The following is a 25,270-nucleotide window of genomic DNA, read 5'->3' on the forward strand; positions in this document are numbered from 1 at the left end:
TCTCTCTCGGAGCGAACGAGGCGCAACGCCATTAATTTACGTTGAAGAAGTGTATATAACGAATTGGAATGACAAATGGATACAGGACAAGAATTTGTAATCATGATTATAAGATGGTTTGGGTCGGAGGTTGGTTAATTAAATAACAATAACACAAAACAGATTTGAAAAAAAAAAGTTCCAAACAAAATAATAGGGGGGACCGATCGCTTTCATTGTTTAAGGACAAGGAATATTCTTGACGGATGATAACTGATCCACAATAACCCGAACGTCGGCGATCGGCAGATCATCAAGATCCGTATCTCAACAGAGGTTATTGAACGCTCGCAGACTTTAGTATCACACCGAGATAGAAACGAGAGTGGGAGAAAAAGAGATATAGATAATTATAGGTGAAACATCATCATCATCATCGTCAGAAAATGTGCACTCGTATAGCCGTTTCAATGTCAGTCCACCGGGGGCGTGGCGTCACCAAGAATTTAGGAGTTTTTAAACAATTGACGGAAAATAAAAAAAACACACGAATCCAAATAGAATTTGACAGTATCGAATACAAATACAAACGCACTTCATCTTCATTTGATTAAATTATGTTTCCCGCCCGCACATCGATCCAACTCTTGTGTGTGTGTGGTTGGCTCCTCCTGCTAAAACGTAGTACATTTTATTGCACATATGATTTTTTTTTTTTTTTTAAGTTTTCTTTCGATTTGTTTTTGACTATATGGTACAAATAGAAACATGTTTCCCTTTACATATATAGCCACAGCCATGCACATTCCACCCATTCTCGCACTCAATTGTTTCTTCTTCCTCTTTTTTATTAAAATGTGGAATGTCCTAATTTCACGCATCCTGATGAACCGTTGGGGAAATTTTCGGTCCCATGGAATCATAGAAAAAGGGAAGGTACAACACACTCTATCGTCTTTCAAAAGGAGGGATCGGGAGAGGGCAAACAGCGTAAACATGGAAAAAGTCGGAGGCGCGAAGATAGTGAAAATATAAAAACGAAAGAAGCGGACGACGAGTTGATTGACAATCAAAAGAAAGATTTTTTTTTGGTGGGGGGATGATTCGATCGAGGGAATCTTTTGACGGCGCCGACGATGACCATGACTCACGTCCACGCACAGCGGGACATGTCAAATGATATTCAAATCAGAACACACGCGTCAGGCGCTCTCCATCCGTTTTGTACAGGCTTTCATTTACTTTTGCGTTCGTATCTCTTTTATTATATTACTTTTTGTTTGTAAAACATTCTTTTCGCTCTCAATGTCCAAATGACGTTGAGGGGCTTCCTTTCATTCTTGATTTTCTCTCGCAAGTGGTTGCCGGGCTGGTTCGATTGATTTGAATTCGTCCTAGACGTACCACTCTTTGATATCTTTCCCGCATTTTTTGGACGGTGGTGACTTCTTCTCCAAGTTGACCAGGGCCGGATTGAGATTCAAAGGGCCCGCTTTCATTTGACCGCCAGCTAGTCCGGTTCCAGCCAGTCCGCCGGGCCCGCCACTTCCTGCCACGCTGCCCGTGTTGAGCAAGGCGGCGTTGGAATTGCTGTGGCTCGGCGTCTTGCTAAAGTTTTTGCGCTCGTCAATCTTGTAGGCGGCGTTGCCTCGATTCTTCAACTTCAACACGAGCAAGACGACGAGGATGACAGCGATCAAGGCGGCAGCTACAATGCCAATAATCAACGCCGTGTTCTCCGCCGTCTCCGAGCTGATCCGGTCTCTTGTTCGCTTGCTTTTTTCTATACGAAAACAAAACAAAAAGATCAACACATCATTAATTTAACAATGTGATTTATTTATTCTTTATTATTACCGTCGAGGTCCCGTTTTTTCTCCATCTCTTCTCGGTTGGCTTTCTGCCAAATGAGGTCAAAGTTATCGATCGTGGTGCGCACCCGATTGCGAGGAGTGGCTGGCGAAGGCAAGGCCGGATACGCCGGAGTCGGATACATTTTCGCCGGGTATCTGCTCGTAGTTGTTGTGGTCGTCGGTCTGACCGTCGGTCGGGTCACCATCCACGCCGGGGACGTATTTACGATTGCTGTCGTCGTTGGATTCAAACTCGTTGCACTGCTGATCGTGCTCGCTCTGTTCGTTTGCCAAAGAAGCGTAGAAGACGTGGTGGCCGCCGTCGACTCGGTTGTAATTTCATCTTCCAACTGGTGAACGGGTTCGTCTGTCACCAAAGGATCAGATCCGGAGCCTTCGTAGCAATTGTCTTCGTCGTCACAGGGTCGTTCCACCGCTACAACGATCGTCGGCTTGGGCTTAGGCGGGCGGGTAGGTGGACTGAAGATGGGCGTGATCAAATCGTCTAAAAAAAAACGAATCGTTTTAAATCGGAAATGTAAAATTAAATTCCGTTTCGAACGTCTTCTAAAAATGTTACCTCCTCTTCCCGTGTTGTAAGATGGGACGCACTCGTCGTCGACGGTGCTAGAGACGCATCCGGATCCGGCGCCGGAAAAGACTAAATCATCGACGACGTTCGGGTAAGCAGATTCCGGCGCTCTCTGCATCGATTGGTTGTTATCTTTAAAACGCTGACGGTAGTCGGCAGGAATCGACGTGAGCAGTTCAATGTCGCCACGAATTTGGATCTTGGGATCGCGCTCAGCCGCCAAATCAAGTACGCGGATGCCATTGAAAACCAATCCGGCAATAATGCCCACAAATGGTCGATCCACTTTTGACTGTGTGGTAAAAGTAAACATCAGTTTTAAACATTTTAAATTTCATATTCATCAATTTGAATGTATATTACCTTCACTTCGTTCCAGCTTCCTCCAACGTGAATCTGAGACTGGCTGTTGAAGATGACTCGTTGTCGGCCACCTGGATTCTTCGTTTGGACGTTGTAGTCGTCAACCTGGAGCGTTGCATTGGCGCTGGAACGTGTCAGCCGCACGACATGATGTTCTCCGTCGTTAACTTTGACGGCCACTTCACCCAAACTGTGATCGTCCGTCCCAACGTTGTACGACGAGTACAAATGACCATCCACCTATTAGAACAAAGAAAGCGGATCAAAGTCGTTTCACATCTTCAAAAAGTGTTCGACAGTTCCCAAGGCTAGGGGAGGAAGCCGTTTACCAGAGTGAGTTCGAGGAAATCGTTGGACGAGGCGCTGGTTATGCGAATCAACTGCGCATTCTCCTGGACGGTAATGAACCCGAAAGCCAAGATGTCGCTCTTGGAATCAGGACGACGATCTTCCGGGAAGTTGTAGATCAAGACGCCGTGCTTGGGACCGAATTCGAAGGCCACCGAGTCTGCTCGTGACGAGAAACAGAATTATCAATTTGTTATTCCCGAGACAGTCATGTAAATTGAATGAGAAAAAAAAAACAGGAAGCAGTTTCCATGAATAATATGCCCGTCACCGTCAAACTACAGACTATAAAGAAGGAGAGAGAGAGCAAAGCCGAGTCGCAGTTATATAAGAGCAAGGGCTTCTCTCTGGAGAACCGGAAGAAGCCGTGTGCTGTCTGTGTGTGTGTGTGCGAGAGAGATAGAAATACCGTCGGAACAGGTTGGACCGCTGTACGAAGTTAATTGGCAGTAGCAGAAAAAAGTGTTCCACTGCTGGACACAGACGCCTCGGTTGGAGCAGCTATCCAAACTGCAGCGATGCTCTTCACGACCTAGTAATTGACTGTTGGGGCATAGCTCTTTTTTGTTTTGTTTGTTTATCCTAATCTTAGACACGGGACTTGACATTGAAACAGATCGCAGTTGGGCCGGTGAATAACAAAAAAATCGATCCTTAAGAATAATTGGAAAAAGGATCCAAGATTTCACCTTCGCAGCCGGGTACGACCAACGGACTGGGCACCAGAGCATCTAGCGTCGTGTCGGGTGACTCTCCGTTGAGATCCAGGCTGGCCAGGCAACCTTCAAAGCCGTGACGGGATTGCATTTGACGCGGGAGGAAGTTGTACATGTCTTTGCGAACGCCACCTATATGTCAAGCAGCGATGAAATCAATTTTTATAATTCGTCCAGTTGAGTTTCGTTTATCGTGAAATTTACCCAGGTACAGTATGCCATTGAGATCCAGATTCTCGTTATGTCCCTGACTAATGACAGTTGAAATGGAGTCGTCGACCATCAGCGTGTGCTGTCGAGGGCCAGGCCGTCCGATAGTCACCGAATGCCAACGGTTGTCGTTCAGGCTGTTGCGAAGATTGTCCCGGATGCGGATGGGTCCGTCGCCCAAGTTGACGGCGTAGTGGATGTGGCCGTTGATCAGCTCGATGCCGATAAAATCCTGGCCTTTTCCAGCGTTGTAAAGAATGACTCCTTTGGGTTCCAGCGTCTTGAACTGGAAGTAGATGTTGGTCGACGAGTAGGCCTTCAACTGGGGCAGACCGACGTACGTGTGCTTGGATTTGAAATTCACCGGATGGTGAATGCTCTGCTCTCTCGCACCAAACTTTGCCGTGACGTTGGCCGAAGTGCCCAGCTGGCCGGAACGTGCCATATCGATCAGATAAACACCGTTGAAGTAGAGCTGCTGGATTTGGCCGACGAAATTCGGCTGAGCGTTGGGGCCCAGCATGGAGACGGTGGTCGTTCCCGAAGTCTCTTCGCGTTTCAAATTGCTGCCGACCAACAACGCCCGCGTCTCCAGAGTGGCCGACCTCCCAGTAAGTTCGCCTGATCAATTTTTAATCAATTAATAGGATCAATGTCTGTTTGAGATTTTTGCTGGACTTGTGAGAGATGTTACCCTGAACTGGAGGTTCGTCGTCGATAGTCAACCGGATGGATCCTCCGCGTCGAGAGATGCTAACTTGATGCCATTGGTTATCGTTGAGTCCTTGGCCAACGAACCAAGTCTGACCGGAAATAAGATTCAGTTACGACAGGGTTGATGGGAGCATAATAATACAATACACGACACAGTCTGTCATCTTGATCAGGATCAAATCAAATCACCTTTGGGCGATCGACCGCGAACTGCGTGAATCGAAGTCGGCCACCTTCGAGGTCGAGCTCTACCCGGCCGTGAGATTGGCTGTCGCCGATGGTGGTCAAAAGTAAACCGGAAGGTTTGGGCGTGCGGAATCGAAGTCGCCAATCCTCCGCCTCACTTCGCGACGGCGAATCGAAGGAAACGCGGAAGTGCTGGTTGCCATCGAAACTCAAAGTCGCCGCGTCTGCACGAAAATTTATTCAAAACATCGGCGTTATTTCAAATGGAATTAAAAAAAAAATAACAATCAAACGAAGTGGACATTCGATTTTTTGGGTTGTGGTTGCTGTTGTACCTTTGCCGCACGTCGGTCCGTTGAAACTGGTGGACGAGCAGTCACAGAGAAATCGATTCCAACCTTCGGTGCAAGTGCCTCCGTTCATGCAAGGCTGCGATTCGCACTGCGGCGGCAGGACGTGGCATGCCGGACGGATGGCTCCTAAAATAGACGAATGCAAATGGGCACCAAACTTTAGCTCTTCCTTCCAAACAGAGGCCGTCAATCCCAATTAGACCACCACTCTCTCTCTCTTTTTCACTTGGCCTATTTTTTGTTTTGTTTTTGACCACACACGGTCGAGGGTATCGATCCAGGCACACTTGGAAACAAGAAGAATAAGAAATTCCATCCCTGAATTTTTAGGCCACTAAATACGGCAGCGCATACAGCAGTCGTGCCGTATCAATCATGGAAGAAACTGAAACTAACAAGAGTCTTCTCGATTACCAATCTAGGAGCGGATCGACTCCTGCGTCCCGCCGATCGATTCGACACACGTCCTCTGATGTCGAGGGAAGAAGAAATAAAAAGAAAATAAAAAAGAACAAAACAACTACTAATTGAGCTATAGGCAGAAGAAAATCCTCTCAAAAATCACGCTGTCACTGAGCCTTGAAGTCTCGATTCGATATTTAGCGCATCTCCTCTTTCAATTCTCTCTTTTTAATGAGGTTCTTTTCAATCATGCGAGAGCCGCAGCTCTCATGTTGGCCATCATTTCGTTCACAATAGCTGGTGTTGTTTGATCTTCACAATTTCCCTCCTTATTCTACAAGATAAGTGGCGATTTAATGCCCCACCACCCGCGTTCTGTCGTCTACAGGACATCGATTTAACGTCGAGTGCCCGTTACATATGACGGGAAGAAAAGGGTGGAACTAAGAAGCCGGAACAATGGGTAATCACGGGGTATAGTATAAAGTATATATCTCTTACCGGAATCTTGTTGACGAGCGAAAGCGGCCAAGTCGACGGCATTGCCGTTGATGACTAGATCACGCATGCAGCCGACGTATCCGTGCCGAAGAGTGGCCGACCACAAGCCGGACGGGATGGCAGCGTTATCAACCACCATGCCGATACCGCCAACCATTAGGGACCCATCCAGGTCAAGTTGGTATGAATCTCCTATCCGACCAAGGAAAAAATGTCAAGTAGGAGAAAAAACAAAAGAAATTGTTAAGTTCAAATAAAAGGACAGACCTGGCGTGACGAAATCAGTGCTGGCCCCGTCCACCGTGGCCCGACCGCTTTTGCCGTTCCGTGAGATGGTGATCTCGTGCCAAGTGCCGTCGTCAATCCGCCTCGATGTAGCCTTCACCTTAACGCTGCCGGATCCCAAATCCAGGTGGAGGTAGACGTGACCGTTGACCAATTCCACGGCGAAGTAATCACCCTGTATGTAACAAGACAATCAAAAAGAGAATAGGAACAATGAATCTTGGATGGGATGAATTCAACCTAACTCATCACCGCACCCACAATCAAAAGCGACAAACAACACAAACCTGTGCGTGCGGGGCTCCGTTATTGTAGAGCAATAGTCCGTTGGGCTCGTTGGTCCTGATCTTGAACGACATGGATCCCGTTTTGGAGGCTTCCCAAGAGGGCAGCATCTTCAATTGACGACGATATCAAATGCGAGAGAAAAAGTCAAAAAGGAGAACAAAACAAAAGAGAACCTTGTTTCAGACATTGATCCGTATTGGAAGACGTGAAAATGCCAAAAGGGGATAAATAAAATAAAAAGGAGAAGCCCAAATAACAAAATAGGATCAACCGAAAAAATGACTGGGGGAAGGAGGACGAGGAGGAAAAGGGGTATAAGAAAACAAAATAGAGCGTATCGCTATCGTGTAACACACAAACTACGACGCGGAAAAGAAAAATGGAGGGCAACACCCTGGCGTTCCGTCTTATTGGTGTGTGTGTAGTCTCCGAGCTTGCACGGATCGGAATCCAGGCGAAACAAAGTTACAAAACGAAGTCAAAAGAAAAATGATCCGCTGAAAGCCGCCAAGAAATCGACTCCTCACGACGGAAGGAATGAAATAACTAGATAGAAGAACATTTTCCCTTTTTTTCTTGACGATTCTATAATTTCCGGATAATATAACTACGTATTCTTCTTTTCTCCGTCGCTATAGATACGTCATCCACCCCGCCATGTCTAGACGCCCACACGCCGACAGTTCCAAAAATAGAGCGCCAGAAAGAAATTGCGCATGATTGGCTTTCAATTCGAGACGTGCATTACGCCACACGTATCATTCCGGTGGGTTGGCGACATAAAAGAATAGAAACACAATAATAATGCGACTATTACGCTGATGTGAAATGGATGACTAGACGCGCATTCAGATAATAAGGAGAGAGAGAGAAACAGCTCTTGATTAATAATAAGACATTAAAAGGATGATGAACGGGCGGGGCGCCAAAAGCGACGCCAGCCAAACTAATAGTTTTGACAGTACGTCAGCCGCGTCTACTGAATACATGCGAAACAAACGAAGAAAGATGCCAACAAGTACAAAGTTTCCGGGGCTAGTCCCCGTCTCATCTATTATACAGAGGCTAGCCATATCATCATATATATAAATGTAGTAGGATACTATTATATTCGGCCATCTTACAGGCGCCACTGAATGTGTAAAGGAATGCGGAGGCGACCGTGGCTGACGACCGAGCATTAAGTATACAGTACATAACGGTGCGTGTGCGTGGGCTTTAGAATATCATCTGTCTATTATGCCAGCAGCTATATAGGGGCACCATGGCAGCACACTGCGCCATAACGTGACCAAGGTAGCAGATCCGTTTGATTTATGGACTTTTTTATTCTTTCTTTTTTCGTCCGTTTCTTTGCTGGGAATAGGAGTAGTACGAGGACAACCGCCGCTGCCGGCTTCCACCAATGGAATAACCGATGGAAATACATAGCCGATCGATTGGCTGTATATATGCGCCCTGTGTGCGTGATATTCGATTTGGTCATTTCTATTTCATCATATCATTGGGTTATCTAGGAGACGGACCAAAAAAACAAAAAGATCCGTCCTCTTTCGCATCATTACTTGATGATGGCTTGTTTTCTTAATGACGGGACACTTGAATCCTTCGCAACGGCGACCCGTTTCCCCAGCTCGCCAGTTGGTCATTTTCACGTCCGCTTTGGGCGCGCGCTATGAAACGACAAATCATTTGAATAATACAAGATGAAGCTCTCTCTCAGCGTTGGTCATCCTGCGCGTACGTATATCATAGTTAAGATGAGAGAAAGATGACAAGCCAAACTGATTGGCCCTCTATATAATTATGTGTGTGTGTGTGTGGGTTGGTTCCACTTTCTAGCTGTGCGGATAGTTTCGCAACTAACTCGATCATCACGAAAATGGAACTAGCCCAGCGCGAGCATCAAGTTTGGGCATCCAAGCACAGCAGTAGAGTCATCGATCCTTCATATTCCATTTCATGTGCTGTGAGAGAAAGAGCCACGACTACTCTTAGGGAGTGGCATCGTTATTATAAGGATCTCTGTGCTGGAACAAGTTTTGTGCAGTGGCGTGGGCGTTCAAGGGACATGGGAGGAGGAAAACAAAAAGGTATGTACACAGCATAAAAATAGGTCGCCGACATCAAAAAGAATCAAGCATGACTCACCAAAACCGTGTCGGGAGTCGTGAAAGTGATGGGATCGGCAACTTCGACGGCCTGGCACATCCAATCAGGTCGGCCGGCCACCGACAGTAACTTGTTGCCAGTTCGTGCCAGTTCCAAAATGTCCAGTCGCAGAGAATCGGCCGTGAATTCCACCTATATTTAGCATGAAATCAATCGCGTTAAAAATCTGCGTCATTTTCTATTAAGTACATTTAGGCAAGGTAGAGACTGTCAAAAAGCTTCAAAACATTTTCCTAAAACGATTAGCTATTCGCCTCACAAACCTTTCATCGCTAATGAAGCGAGAAAGCTTACGCAAACGCTCCCCCCAAGCAGCTCCTGGAATATTTTTGTTAAACTGATTAAAAGTCGTTAAAGGTCGCCCGGGCGGCAGCGCCTGGAGAGAGAAAAAGTGAAAACTTTTTTTTGTGTGGTATTTCCTTTCCGGTTTGGCACGCGTTCATTTCCCCTTTTTTTTCCACCCCGAGTAATTTCCAAGCCAGTGACTTATATGAACTTATCTGATAATGAGAACAAGACCATCAGAAACGCAGAGAAAATTGTTGGCGTAGGGGGAGAGAGAAAAAAGGGATGTTTTGTAAGGCATCATCACGGTTCAATGGTATATCAAAAAATATTCTTTGGTTAACAGGATCATTTTGGAAGCCGGGGCGGAACCGTTTCTTGACAGGTAGCACACCTACACGGTATATATGTATACATAATACTAGGCTGCACGGTTATATCGGGATCTGTTTGACACAGCCTGGAACTAATCCCATTGTGAATTCTCGGCACGGCGACAAGCAAAACACCTAAACCAACTCTCGGAAAGAATTAATAATGCCCGTAGAAAAGGACAAAAAGTTGACGATGAGAAATGATTCGATTCGAGAAAATTTGCTTTAACTATACATCAACTTTGTAGCCTTTTTTATCACGTTCCCTGGTATATAAGACACACTGTGCGAGCTCTTATAGTTTACCTTGCGTAGGCAGCCGATAAAGTCATTTCGCGTTCGCAATCCTGGTAACGAGCTGGATGGATCGGCGCCGCCTACGAAGAGTCGGCTGGACGAGAGCATCGAAAACGTCCCAGCCGTTGTCCAGCGCTCAGAGTGGATCCCGTCGACCGTCATGACCAACTAAATCCACGCCAAAGTGGATCATAAAAGAGCAAAGAAAAAAAAAGACAATCATGAACATCAAAAGAAACAAAAAAGTTCATTTCCCCGATTCCGGGCGCTCAGCGGATGTCGACCGCCCCAAAACGAGAAGGTGGAGACAACAGAAGCAACAAGAGCCGAGGCTTACGTGACATAGGCTTTCCGGTCCCGAAATCTGCCGAAAAAAGAAAAAGAAAAAAAGTAACGTGCGGATTAGGAGAGAGAGAAAAGAGGAAGAAAAAGAGAAAAATATCGCGGATCAAAAGGGATAAACAATGAACAAAAGAAACTGTGGAAACACACGGCACGGAAATATTGAACGCCCACCATCAGCTTGGCGATCGTTTGCGCCGATACAGCTCGGCAACAAGAGGAGAAAAAGCGGATTGCAAACATCTTTCAAGAGACCGAGGTCTTAAGATGGTATTAAGGCACATACGGCTTTTCATCGGGAACAGCACACAAGTCTAAGTAGAAGAAGAAGAAGAAGTCTACCTCTTGCGCTTTGCGGTGGATGTTGACTCGATGCCATTGATTGTCGTCAAAACGGACCCGAGGGGGTCGAATCTGTACGTCCAGTTTGCCGCTTCCCAAGTTGATGTTGAGAGTCACGGCCCCGTCACGCAGAGTCAACGCCAGATAATCCTCGCCATCGCCTTCGAGTGCCACACACATTTTCCCCCAAAATCAAAAAAGAAAATAAATTGTGCAGCCCCTTATTTGCTCGCGATGAAATGACGCCATCAAGTTGTTTGTCATCTACATACATTAATGCTGGACTAGATTGATAGCGTAAATATCTGAATACCCGTGTAGAAGAGCATGCCGGTGGCCTGGCGCGTTTTGAAGTAGAGTGAGACCTCGTCGCTGCTGCTGACGATCGGCTCGCCACCGCTCTGCGCCATGTCGTAGAAGAAGTAGTCGTGACCCCTTAGCGTCGCTTCTGGTGGCTGCTTGGCTGTTTGTTGACGACAAACGAACGAGTTTGTACACACACATGGAAAAAAGAGACAAAATCAAAATAAAAAAGAGAACACAAATATTGAGTGAGAGTTTCTAGACATGTGAAAATATATAGAATATCAAGTCACCGTTTTTTATTATGCGATACTTATTGTGTCTATTATACATGTACGCAGCGAAATTGTGTGTTTTTCCTTCTTCTATTTTTCCAGGCTATTGCAATGCAAACGAAGAACATTTCTATTGGCCCCATCGGGCGTATAACTTTTTTCTCGACGTTTTGACAAGACAAAAAGAAATGAGTGTACCGTGTGTATATATTTATATATCTATATATATGCTCTGCTGTAACAAACAATAAAAAGGGAGAGAACGAGAGAGAGGAAAAAGACCCTTAGGACAAGTTTTCGGTAAAATGTTTATCTGTCCGGGAGTTTTGAAACTGGCAAGTTTTGTTTTTTGTTGTTTTATTTCTCTAGACACACTGAAATGGATGGGGGGTTCAGGCCGTGATAACTCTCGTCTGTCACGAAGCTTTCGTCTGTTATCGATCGTCTGACAAAACAAGAAACAGAGCCTCAGGTTAATGAACAGCACTCGAAAAACAGAAAAAAAAAAAAGAATTCATCGTGACTTTTGGTTTCTTATTTCTGGTGATTTGCGCCAGAAATTTGACGAATGACGTCCTTCTGTTAACGACTGAAACTGTAGAACTCGTATGAAGGTTTTCGCCCTTGTTTTGACGCCCTTGTCAGTGACCGTACATTCTGCCTGAGCTATAGCGCTGAAATTAGAGTGCAATGTTTCCGCCTTTGTACAGTCCCAGACAAACTGCGGTTGTCAAAAGTCTACATCCGCTATACGACTAAACCTTACAGCGTCCATTCACATTAGAAAGCGCGTGTGCATATAAATAGTAGCCTGTACAGAGAGAGGGGGGAGCACCAGCTGTTTAGCCATCGCCGTTTATATTATACTGTCGACATCCGAGTGGGTAGAGAAACCGAGAAGAAAGTGGAGTCGTCGTAGTAAATAGCGTAGTGATAGTAGTAGTAGTATTACTTCCTTCACTATTACTCTCTTAGCGGGGTGCCCTTCTCCTACCACCCACCCAAAACTCACCCGACCCCTCAAGTTTATGGCCAACGTCGGGACCCAAAATGATGGCGTCGTCATGATATACACTCATACATGCATCGCCAAAGGGTTCTTGTGTTAGACAGTAAAGATGCGAGATGGATAAACAGGACACAGCCACCACCACCAGAGCTGTTGGGGAGGAGGAGGATGTTTCCGGCTCTCTTCTCGTACTATGTGCACCCGTCAACCCTCCCTGCCGTGTTCCGGCCATTATGTGATCAACGACGTCATTACAGGAGCGCTGTAAAGCGACCACCCACCATTGAGCCCAGTGTCGGCGTCCATCAGAGACCCTGACAGGAGAAGAAGGGGGGCGATGATCGTTCGATCGCTATCTTTATCTAACTGGGGCGCCCATCAAAAGTAAAAAAGGAGGACAGGCTCAAAAGGTGATATCGGCTAGCACACGTTAAGCAATACCCCCCTCCACAAAAAAATAAAGTCTTTTGAGTTTATGCTTCGACATTAAAGCCAATAATAGGAAACGACGTCTCCTTCGGGAGGATTCTTGGACGAATCCCTATGTATTATATCAGATATGCAGATATTATAAGCTCCTTTCTTATATAACATCGCAGCATGATATCCGTCCTGCATCAAACGGGAAAATAAGAATATCAGCGCTGGCTGGTAGAGCTCTGTTTTTTTTAGCAACGACTATTTATTATGCATACAACATTATTTTCGAATTTTGTGTTTCCTCTTTTAGTTTTTTTTTTTTTTTTTTTTAAGAACAGGATCACTAAAGTTAATACTCAATTTAGTCAATGTTGTACACACAGCAGTCTGCTTATTTCACATGATGGCTTCGTATGAATAATGCGCAGGCGGATAATAGACATCATCCGCCGCATGATGACTATACTATATTCACGAAAGACTTTCTCCCCCCCCCCCGTCTTGATGACGTAACTGCCGGTATAATATAACTGGCTCCCGCATCTGTATGCGTATCTCAGCTGTTTGTTTGTGCTAAAACTTTTCCTATACATATACTAAATTCAGAGAAGAAGGGGAAATTTTCTTAACGCCCGTCTCATTATCTCAACTATTTTGTAGATTTTGATTGAGCGAATTCTTATATAACCTGGACAAGGCGCACAAAGAACCACACCCAGAGTCTGTCTTCTCAGGTATATGGAAGTCGCCTTCTCCCAACTCGGCATGCCACACTTTTGTTTACCTCACATCACCATGGCGAATGAATCGATCCGCAAAGAAACACACACACACTACTCCTTGTGCACGCACGTATATCAAAAGGAAAAAGAAAAAAAAAACCTTCCAGGCAGCAGCCACCGTCCAGGGCAAGTCGCCTTCCTGTGAAACGAAACATTCGGGCGAGGGCTCTGCTGTGTACAGCACATATATACTTTCTCCTTATTCGGCTGAATATTGAATGCATTAAAGGTATACATAGTAGAGGAAAGAGACTCGTCCTTTTTGAAAGGTTTACGAATAGGCTTAGACATAAAAAGAATCCTGATGGAATTTCCTCTTTGCATGTTGATCCCCCCCCTCCACTTCAATCAGGAGCCGCATGCAGCAGAGAGGTCGAGTACGTGAATTGAACAACTTTTGGGCCTGTCTGTATAGTATGAACGGGGGGTGCAAACTCCTTAACCCCCCCTTTTGATCTGTCAGCTCTCTAATCGCAACAAGGGCCATCCTTGTTCAACCATGTAGACACACAGCAGCAGCAGCGTCGTGGAACATGACAAGGCATCAAACCGTTCATTCATGGTCACCGCATCAATTCACGATCTGATCCCGTCTGACGCAACCATCGCAGTCTGGTCAGTCCCATTTTTTTGTAGACAGATCAAACGTCTAGCTGGCTGTTTAGATCGCTTGACAATGTACACACACACATATACTACTCCACTCTAACCCATCTATAAATATACCTTCCCTTTTTGAATCAATAACGCGCTCCGTCTATATATATTCTCCTGTCTGCTGATTCTATTATTTCGCTGTGGCCGCAAATTTCCCTTTTATTCGCCGGTCGCGTCTTTTATTTAAAAAACCCCGACCTTTCACTCTAGGCTCCTTTTTGTTTTGTCTGAGTGCAACTTTTGCGGTTCGATGGGGGGGGGAGATCTGACTGAAGATATACACTCTCTCAAATATTTGGGAGTATATAGACGGTGTGGGGAGAAGAAAAAGGAAAATAAAATAAAAAGGGAAATAATGATGATGAAGGGACCGGGAGTTTTTGAGTCGGACACAAAAGATGGCGAAGAAAAGGGCTTGGAAAAGTTATAAGGAACCAACGAGACGGATGACGTTGTAATGAAAAGCAATCACCAAAACCTATATAGTTCACAGTCGAAAAAGTTGACTCGTCTGTCTGAGTTTAGAGAACCCCCGCCCCAGCCGAGAAAAAGTCTTGCCGCTTCAAAGGTCATCGATGGGTACACCGACCATGTTTTGAAACCCTTGAGCGATTTGATATAATAAATCTTAATAGCGTCGTTAACCACCAATTCATGTCGTCGTCTATAAACAACTGAGACGTGTACCAGTAGTCGCATACATGCTCAGAGGAGAATAACGAGTCTCTACTACACACTCCCATGTAAAGCAGTCGCTAGTTCTCACATGGGCGCGCTATAGAGTGCCATACCTTTTCTGGCGTACACACACACACACTCTGTGTCCCATTACGATAACACACGACATGACAATGAGACAATATAACAATAGGGGGAAAGTCTATAAAGAACATCGAAGAGAAAAAGAAGAAAAGATGACGGTGAAATCCATTTCGTTTGTTGATGGCGCTGAGTAATTATTGATCTTTCTCTTCTGACAAAAGGACCTTTCTTTTCGCTTTTTTTTTTTTTGATCCGCACCAATAAAAGTCGAAAGTTTTTCTCTGTGGACAAACATTTCACTTGATCACCATGTACATACGACAGAAATATATATTTCAGCCGATTGAAAAAGAAAAATATTTTCAATCGGAAATCAATACTAACGCTATTTTATGGCGCAGCGGAGGAATCTATACTATACAGTCTTTTTTAAATGTCAAGTGGTGTCCAGTGCATGTCTAATAAAATATGTATATGCCTACACTTTGATCGACTTTCATTCAGACCAGCGAGCAGCGACCTTATTAACTGGCACCGGCTATTTCCCTTGTGACGTTTGCGGTTTCCCTAAATTTTACAGTTGCATTCAATGAACTTTTGAATTCGACTACTTGTGAAATTGAAACGCCTATCGATTGATTTCAACTATTAATTGCATTAGCGTCGCAACGTTTTTTTTTTAGCTACAAGTAGTAGCACAAAATAGATACGATTCAGCACAGATTTGTTTCGACTCTTGTTTGGTATCTAGCTCATACGTGTGGGAGTGTCTCGGCGCGTGCAAAGAGTAGGCGGGAACAATAAGAGCCACAGGCAGCGATATCATCGCCCAGTTGGTTGCAAAAACAACGTTGGCTTGGTCCGGCTGTCCAGCGCATGAGAGTAAGGCTCTTTCCAATTGCTTTTTCTTTTGTTTTTCTAACCAGCTGGATCGTTACTGGGCGACTGTTTGACCCAGGAAATTCGGATTAGTGATCGCACCTTTCCGTGTTCAATAAGAAAAAAGAGACCTGCAATGTTCTATAGCAACAGCCGCCCACACCTTTACGTCAAGATGCACCTTTAGGATATCAGTTTTGATAAGAGACTCGCTGATCGCGTTGACCATTTGCTCCCGAGTTAATGTCATCGACCATCGAATTGAAAGGCCCAGGTTTGATAATGATTTGCATGTTCACGGCATCAGCATAATTCATTCGGGGATCGATAGGTGTATGAATAATTGAGCAGCACTCACCTTTCTCACAAAAAGGTCCGTCGTAATCAAGATTTCTGCACTCGCAAACCGGACCCGTGTCGGTGTTGATGCAGATGCCTCCGTGCTGGCAAGGATCCTGTTGAACGCACATGTCGAACTGGCTGACGCGCACTCCCTGCAAGCGAAAAGACAATAAACAAAAAGATTAGAAAACGATAAGGACAGAATGTAACAATGTCAAGTGCCAGCACAATATGACAATATATGAGTAAAAAGGGAACAACCACGCTGTGACACACACATTCTGGAATGGTTCATGTGTCAACTTTGAGGCCACGAGCCAGGCAGCAGCAGCACGCACACACAGAATGAACATCAATCGGTTAAAGTGCTCGATTTGTTGTTGTCTCTGGTTCATTTGATCCACTGCCACTGGCTGATTCCATTCAGTGGCAGAGAGAGATTCCAGATATCCAACAGTCGTGGCCGTGACACAGTCAGCACTATTTTATCGTACAGCATCACGTGAAGTTGATTCATTCATTTCCCACCGTTACGAAAGAGAGAGTTTGGTTAAAGTGTTGGCTACCCAGTTACATTTCACTGTATTCGTATCAATCTTTTAATTGTTTACCAAAAGTGAGGTATTTAGTCTTAGAATAAAATGAAATGTAACAGAATAGTAAGACAAATAAAAACTTATAAATAAACAAGATAGGAATGAAGAACTTACTCATAATTGGGCAACAAGATTCACTGGTTTATCAACGTGGTCGGGAATTAAAAAGGCGCGAAATGGAGCCTCGAAAGGTAAAGAACCTTCTTCATCGACGAACAAAACTAACAATGATGGGAGCTGAAGAAGCTGACTCTGACTGACAGTGACAGACTGAGATTCGAACGAAGCTCTGTTGCCATTTTCAATAATGATGAAATTTAAAAATGTATTTTTGAAGATAACCACGATAAAATTTGATTCTTTAATTACCATAATGTTCTTTGAGTCTATTCATGTGATTATTTTATATTTAATAATTTTTTAAATTGCAACGCAGGGCCTTAATCGCGGGAAACCCACTTCGGTTCTATTTTCATTTGTCAGTATTGTTCTTGATTGATGATGGAGAAGGTTCTTTTTCTTTCAAATTTCTTTTTCACGCCTTTTTTTATTCCCGACTGCTTTGATTCGACCAATTGTGAGTAAGTTCTCCATTCCTATCTTGTTTAATTATTATTATTCTCCATGTAACGTTCAGTCTATAGCATTTGATGTTTAAGAGTAATAGAGCTCTACTTTGGGACATAACACGGGTATTAATTAGAAAAAACAAACAGAGAGATCAAGTAAAAGAATGTCTACGCCGTTAATTGTTTTTTCGTGTTACCGAGTACGGATTACACGAGCCCACATAAATAAGCCCCTCCATATTTATAACAAACTATTGCCTAGTATGTAGACTGGAATGCGATCCACACGCGCAAGTTGAATGAAATATGCAAATTCACAAAGAGAACGGAAGTTCAACTGGAAGATTGAAACTTGAACACAAAAAAAAGAGATCATCGGGAATCTTGTACACACTCCCCATCTATTTTTTATTTATTAACCACTTTTGATGTGCCTCTGGTGGCATTATACACTCTGTGTGTGTGTCTCATCTCCTTTTGCGCAAGACAATGAAGTGGATGGACGGATGAAAAGTCGTAAGATGATATGTCGCCCATCTACTTACCGTCAAAATCTATTTGGCATGGGCGACGGAATAATCTCTTGGCGGCGCACAATTTTTGCGCCTTTGCCTATTTCATCTCTTTTTTGTTTTTTCCTTTTTGCACGCAGCTCGTCCTGGAGGATTGGAAAAAAAAAGTCAACCCACGCCACTTTGCATTTCCCTGCAGGGTCGTTTGGCCTGGCCTCTCGAGTCCCCTCTATCAAACATTCGAGTCAATACTACTCGCAAAGCAGCTCCCAGGCTGTGTGGCATGACTGTTGCCATTTTCCAACAGCCCCCCTCGAAAGAAAAAAATGTGTCGAAATATTCCGCCTACGCCTTTTTCCAAACAAAAAAGGGATGAGACCGGATTGGTTTCATCCTCTTTCTGAATGAGCGCTGCTGACGTGGGTGGTGGCTTTCTGGCTTGCAAAATCTATAGAACAAGTGGCGGTTGAAATACTACTAAATTCAATGGGGAAGGAACCCGAGGACACGCGTGTCGTGCTGAGATGATGCCCAGGTTTTCAATAGATCTCAGCACTTTGTGGGCGATGGATCCGGTGAAAAAAAAAAATAAAACTTTCGTGAAATGGAAACCGACAATATTTGAGAGTCTAATAGGGTCGCCGTGTAGTATTTTAGCCAGTAATATGGGCCACCGCAGCAGCTCTTGAAGCTTTTCTTAGATATCTAGGCTAAACTTGAGCGCCGTAAGTAGAGTGTATAGTATACTTACTATACTATATCCCCTGCGCCTTAATAGTCGACCCATTTACCTTGACAGACGCCCCGGACAGCGGCCGACGAGTAAAGTATCAATTGATGTTTTAGGGGCTCTATAGCTCTACTGCTCTACTCTATGTGGAGGGACACAGCCGAGCAATATTGCTGCGGGGCTCTTCCGCGCAACTTTATGCTCTCGACAATTCGGCGCGCTTCACTGGCAATCCGGAGGATTGACGTCATCGGTAATTCACGGAATATATATAACTTCCCCCCCCCCCGTCTGTCAACGAGTCATTTGCTGGCTCTCGGTCTAGTATAGTTGAGTGTGTGTACACACACACACACACACACAATGTCTATGTATATACATAGATCAACCAGCCCGTGTCATTCCCCGAAAAATACTCGCTAGTGTACACCATGTCGCATTAATCATGTTTCGTTGGTCGACCAACCGTTTACTCGTTTTTATCCCTCCTTGTAGATGATGACGGACCATAGTTCATTCTGCAGCGACGAATAACCGCCGAACGGACGGACCCTGTGCGCGAATCCAGCAAGTAACGTCTCTTGTTTCTAGATTGCAGCCTAATACAAGTGAAAATCAAAAGTGGGTGGGAGAGAAAGAAGAAGAAAAAGAAGAAGAAACCACTCACGTCTCACCCTGACCCCTTTGTCGAGTCGATTGATGCGCTTCCTTGGCGTTCAATAATGAACAGAGAGTGGATATATACGTGAGGGGGGCTATTACACCCGATATGTACACTCTTGGGCTATCTTTTTATTCCTTTTTCGGTCTAGTATCTTCTGCGATGGTGTGTGTAAAACTTATTGAAATTCTTTTTGCGTCATCCCAGATCACGCACTGTTGTATAACCTGTTACCTTCACCTCCTTTACCAGAGCCTGGGTAATTTTTTTTTTCCACGAAGGAAGAATTCTCCTGTGAGTTTAATGCGCAACGATTCCGTGCCGACAGGAAACCCTTGAAAGGTCCGCAATCAGCACACACGAAATAAGAGAAATCGACCAGAGAGGGAAAGTGAAACACTTGCAAAAATTCTTAAAAAAAACAAACATTTCTATCAAATAATAGATAGAACAGAGCGTTTCTTCACATCAATTATAGCCTGTACGCCTGTTTCGCTTGGCGCAGACAGTGCCGAAAAGTCTAATCACCACCAGTTCGGGCGTTTGCTATGAGCGTCTATAATAACAAGTCGAATTTATAACCAGGACGCGCGAGAGCCTATTACGAGGTTCGCTGTTCGGATAATTAACGTCCCTTCTGTATATATCTATCTATACTATGTATGCACCGTAAGTCCAAACTGCACTAATGCGAATTGGACGGAGGGGAGGGCCAAACAAAAAATTAATGATTGTCTACTAAGGGTCTCAACATTCCCCTCGGGTCATTCACCGGTAATGTTAATACTGATAATCTCCTTTGATTGGCTTTAGACGCTCTTTGCTGCAAGGGGTAGAGAGGCCAATGACATTTCAATACGGTCTTATATAATCATAGTACCTACATACTGGGCGGATATCTTCACCAGCTAGCGGGAATCTATAAAGTCTACAATTCAATTCAGGCTAAATGTGAAGAGGTTAACACAGCGTCCGTGGCATTGGCCCCAATCTCCTAGGCGACACAGTATGTATACATGTAGTAGTATGTATAGGAGTTATTGATTCGGGAACAAAGGGACTATACTATTCTCTATACTGTGCACAAGATGATGACCGCTGTTCCGCTCGCAAGTGCATTGCCTTTGATTTCCTCCCATCACTTTGCCGGGGCTGACCCTGTATAGTCCGGGCCAGCCAGGAAGTGCGATAGAATAACTGGCGGGTCGGATCCAGCAGCAGCAGCACAGAGTCACATGTATAACGAATGAATAGAAGACTCTAAGGGTGACGACAGATAAAAAGACTAACAACACACAAAAACCCCCAGTTTTGTTTTCATGCCCTTTGGTTATTCTTCTATTTCGTTACATACGACCATGTTTCTTTTATATTTGCCCCGCTCGTCAATAGTCACACACAACCCCACTCTCTCTACTCTCTTGTATATCTTCTGGTATAGATAAAAAGGGGACTTGACTCTCTCTCTCTCTCGTCTCCTGGTGGGTCCGAAAGAAAAATCTGCCCAGCTTCAAGTTTATTCTCCAAAGCTTTTCATCTCTCATGGACTGGTTGCCACGGTGTGTGCATATACACAGCAGCAGCACAGGGCCAGTGAGAGCGATGATAATCAAGAGAAAAGGCAGAGATAATTAGATGGATTTCAAGAGGTCTTTGATCGTGGTTGCTGGCTGCTGGCTGCTGCTCTATATAATCTTTCAAATCCGAATCTCATTCCACGATGCTTATATAGACCGTCCGGACGTCTATACTACTACTACTACTACCCTTTAGTCTCTACATCGTTCAGTCAGGTATCACGTACGTGTACAAAAGAGGGCGTGACAGCGTGAGCTGCTGGGGAACGAACGAAAAGAAAAGAAAAAAAAGAAGAGAGAAACTTCTGCATGACTACACACCTGGTCCGCGCTCGACACGCAAACTCTTGTTAGTAGAGAGAGAGTAGATTATGTAATGTGTAGTAGTAGTAGCCAGGAGCGGATTTTCTAACCCCACCAAAAAACGAGATGGGCTGTACATACTGAGTGCATTACATTTGAAGGGAGATTTGATTACAAGTCAGATGAAATGAAAATCGCATTATGTGTGGAGCTTCCCCCCAACCCCTTTTTTTTGGCACGGACTGTCTAATACGAGTAGCGAATTTTCTTGTTTTGTTTACCAGCAAAGGACGTCAGAGCAAATAACGAGGAAAAAAAAGGACGAAACAAACAAACAAACACAGAGAGAGCGGAGAGATATATCTAAAATGGACGTGGGACAATGGCATCTCTGCTGTGCTCCGCATTCCGTCAGCTAGACACATAGTAGTGTCAAGGAATCCTTTGCTAACAGCTCCGGATGTTGTGCATAGTCTCATGTCTTTTCATTGCTCTTGTTTGTTTTGTTTTTGACGTCTAGAATATTTAAAAAACAAAAACAAATTTGACCATTTCTCCAGACGACAATGAAATAACAATCAAAGTCTAGTTGCTATATTTCTTTTCATGAGAAACTGGTCTAGCGCTTCAATATGATTTTTTTCATAGTTTTTCCTTGTTTAGAGTTTCATGGGATTGACAATGTCCCAGTGTCTAGACGTTTGTTCTCCGTAACGGGGGGGAGGACCATGACCCAACTGGGCAACTCGGTTGAAGAGCAAAAGTGTCTAGGAGCAGCACCAACCACTAGCCCAAAAAAAAGGAAAAATAGGAAGAAAAAGATGGATCGATTGGAAAAAGCCGAGACCCCGGGTTTCTTCCTATACATGTATGAGAGAGACTCATTCGACACCGCACTACCACACACACACGACGCAGAAAGAGAAAGAAAAATATCTTAAAAGAGAAAGAGAAAAGAGTCTTGGAATCGATATCATTCACGCCTGTGCGTGAGTCACCAACGCGCTACTATATCCAACGGCTCCCATATGATATGTACAAGCATTTGCCACCATTTTTCCAAATAGATCAAAACTGGAAAAAGGGATAGGTCAAGTCCGTTTTCCGCGAAAAAACCATCGAGGCAGGTATACAACAAACACAGCGACCAACTTGAAACTGAAGAGAGAAGTAAAAGAAATTCTATTTTTCTTTCTGTCACAGAGTTATTGATTCAATCAATACTACTCTCTCGATTCATATTTAAATGCCCAAACAGCGGAGGTTTGGTTTAGCTGCTGACAGCTCGGTTAAAAGCCTCAAAACTTTTTTACCCGGCTATATCTAAGACGAACATTCTGAGCTCTAACGTCGTGGGATAGTCGTCGCGGTCGGGAGCTTGAACCAACAAACAACAAGCGACGACAGGAATATATATAAGAAAAATAAAAACAAGCGGAGCTCATGGTTGTTGCTGTTGTTGTTGGGGGGGTAAGAAGGGATGGTGTCTAGTCGATCGTGAACTGTCAGCTTTTGTGAAATCCCGGATGTTATGGAAATAATAATCTGAGTGTCACAGCACACACACGGATAGTTTGAAGGCTTCCACATCGTCTTATATATACTTGCGACTCGAGGATTTCTTGCTGGCGCGGAGACTGGCCGACCGCATCCGAGTAGATGACGTTGCGCAAATCGCCGCGGTAGCGGGGCTCAAACAGGACGCTGGGCAGAGCCAACCGGGTCAATTCGGCGCCGTACCAGGCGGGCAGTCCGCCAACGTAGACGGCCGAATTGGTGGCCAAAGTGCCAAAGTTGAATTCCTTTCCGCGCGAGGCCCGCGTGACCGTGACGTGGTCGACGGTCAGGGCCGTCTGGTCTCCGGTCCTTTTAACGGTGACGTTGTGCCACTGGGCGTCGCTGAGATTGCGACCGACCGTCAGGATCTGGGCGCCGGCTCCTAGATTGTAGCGCAGTCTCAGGGCTCCTTCGACCAGTTTCAACTCGAAGAAATCGAATTTGCCGCCGTCGTCGGTGTAGACGAGGAGTCCGCTGGGCTGGGCCGAGCGGAATTCCAGCTGCAGCGTTCCGTTCAATCCGGCGTTCCACTTGCGCAGCTGGGCGTACGAATTTAGCGAGCCTTCCAGCGTGAATGGCGACGATCCGGCCACTTGCCACCGGCTGCTGCTGGCCGGCCAACCGAACAGCGCCAACGAAGCGATCAACACGGGCCACCATTGCAAAGGAGACGACGGACGCCAGCAGCAGCAGCGATGCCGTCGCTTGCCCAGCACCACCCCGCTCGTCGTCGCTATTGTCTCCATGTTCCACACTGTTCCACACACACACAACGACTGTTCCAGCCAACAACTCACACGACACGCGACACCCACACGCGGCCAACAACTCTTGTGAACAACCAAAAGCAGAGAGTTGTGTTCTCCGAGGTACAAACAAGAGTTTAATCAACTTGAAAGAATCTTATGGATGTCTTCGTCAAGTTGCAGTCGTCGGTAGGTGGTGGTGGGGTTGTAGAGAGCGTCGTAGGGGTAGGTGGGGTGGTGTATATGGGGTAGGGTGCGTCGGTTAGGTTCCACTTCGATTGATCGAGCGAGACCAACAAGGCAAGTCCATCACGGACGGCGTGTGTGTGTGTGATGGTCTGATTATCTAGTCGCACTGCACACACTCACGACAAATGTTTCGAGTCTTGGGCAATCCAGACAGACTTGGTAGGACACCCAAAATATATCCGCGACGGCAATTGAACAATAGAGAGGCCTATACGAACACGACGCAATGTTACATAGACGAAAGTTGTTTTTCCTTCTTATTTCTTCGCTGATTTCGTTACGCACTTTTTTCGCACAGCGGAAACACACAATGAAGGCGATGATTCAAGAGTTGGGCCAAATCAAACGAAAAACGGGAGTCCCGAAATTTCACACAAACACAAAAAATAGTCGTGAAAATCAAGGAGAGAAGAGCAGCTCGGATCGGCTGCGACTCGAGGATGTCGTAGTCGCGTCGACTCTGCTCTCTCTATCGTGGATGTTAAGACTCGCTATAGACGAGAGAGGAGATGCACTATACAACTCTACTACGGAGCCTCCTCCTACCCTAGTTATATTTCCACCCGACTCCTCGTCCATCTTTTCACCCGCCCAAAGTTGAGAAACCCAAGTCGATCCTTGTAGCTGTGCTGGGTGGGGGGGAGCCATGGCGCTGCTGCTGCTGGGATGGCCAGCAACTCAAGGGAGGAGTTGCTTTCAGAGGGTGGTGGGTGGCTTGGCTTCCAAGCCGATAATATTCCGCGCAGCAGCAGCAGCAGCAGCAAGCACGATACACAAACCCCAGCGACCGATCAATACTTTTCTCCCTCCCAACGTGAACGCGCGGGAAATAGGCAACATCATTTTTTACTTTGCGCCTGTGCGGAAACGAATGTACAAGGGAGCCACCACTACTAGACGGACCCGCCGGCGTGAAACCGTGAATCTATTGGAATTTTTTTTTGTGGGGGGGGGGGGGGGACATTTACACGAAAAAGAAAAAACGGGAAATGAAATCAAAATGTTGCGGGAAAAAGAAAAAAAGTTTCAAAAAATTTAAATTCGGTGATATATCGACGACTAAAGGTCAGATGATATAAGGCCCCCCCAAAAGTATATTTCCCCCCTTTTAGGTCATTTGATCAAATCGAAACTTTTTTTTTCACACGGGTGTAACTTTGCAACGGTTATAGAAACATCACCAAAATCGATCCATTTTTCTTTCGGGGGGTTGCGCTCCTCTCGCAATTCCACCGTGTGCGTCTGCTGGCCATGCGCCTTTTTTCTTTCGTTTATTGTGTATCTGTTTTCTCGGTCGTGAAATCGCCCCGTCATGGGTGGAACGGTCCCGGCGTCGCGTCCGAAAGATATGGACGTGACCAATGATTCGCTTTTGACAACGGACCGACGGACGGACGGTCGTACCCCCCCCTGTGGAGTTTTGGGCACTCGCCCACACACACACTCGATCGGGACGAAATCAAACAAATTGAATCGAGAGCCCAGTGAACAACAGACAAGCCACGTGTTTTCGATGGAGTAAGGAAGAAGACCCGAGCCGTGATCAATCGCAACTCGTCGCTCAATCCCTCACGCTGATATGTGCAACATTCGATCCTTTCTCTTATTCCCTTATCTTTTTATTCGTGTGACACGGAGGACGGAATTTGCCTTTTGTGAGCGCCATAAAGGCCTCCAGTGTCGAGTGCCCTCTCATCACCTCCATCCTGTGTGCTCGCCTTTATTGTCCGTTGGCATTT

At 45.3% G+C, this 25,270-nt stretch overlaps 1 protein-coding gene across 3 annotated transcripts; it reads right to left on the reverse strand.

Annotated features, from left to right (window-relative positions):
- Positions 1–35: 35 nt before the first annotated feature.
- On the reverse strand, positions 36–23,996 carry LOC124208336 (neurexin-1-like). Of its 3 annotated transcripts, none has more exons than XM_046606122.1 (21): positions 22,584–23,996; positions 16,048–16,183; positions 10,916–11,065; positions 10,603–10,763; positions 10,256–10,282; positions 9,928–10,086; positions 8,942–9,094; positions 6,790–6,897; positions 6,485–6,677; positions 6,218–6,409; positions 5,297–5,440; positions 4,965–5,185; positions 4,756–4,864; positions 4,056–4,682; positions 3,825–3,983; positions 3,545–3,667; positions 3,117–3,295; positions 2,788–3,027; positions 2,413–2,716; positions 1,837–2,337; positions 36–1,762 (listed from the first exon to the last, which is right to left on the reverse strand). In XM_046606122.1, the coding sequence occupies exons 1-21, from the start codon at positions 23,280–23,282 to the stop codon at positions 1,374–1,376; spliced, it is 4,974 nt and encodes a 1,657-aa protein (XP_046462078.1). In that variant the 5' UTR covers positions 23,283–23,996; the 3' UTR covers positions 36–1,373. The 3 variants fall into 3 exon arrangements, with proteins under 3 accessions (XP_046462078.1, XP_046462080.1, XP_046462079.1); XM_046606124.1 differs by lacking the exon at positions 22,584–23,996 and adding an exon at positions 16,742–16,848; XM_046606123.1 differs by lacking the exon at positions 3,545–3,667.
- Positions 23,997–25,270: the final 1,274 nt, after the last annotated feature.

The sequence above is a fragment of the Daphnia pulex genome, chromosome 11 (genome assembly GCF_021134715.1).
Source record: "Daphnia pulex isolate KAP4 chromosome 11, ASM2113471v1".
In the NCBI taxonomy this organism is placed as follows: Eukaryota; Metazoa; Arthropoda; class Branchiopoda; order Diplostraca; family Daphniidae; genus Daphnia; species Daphnia pulex.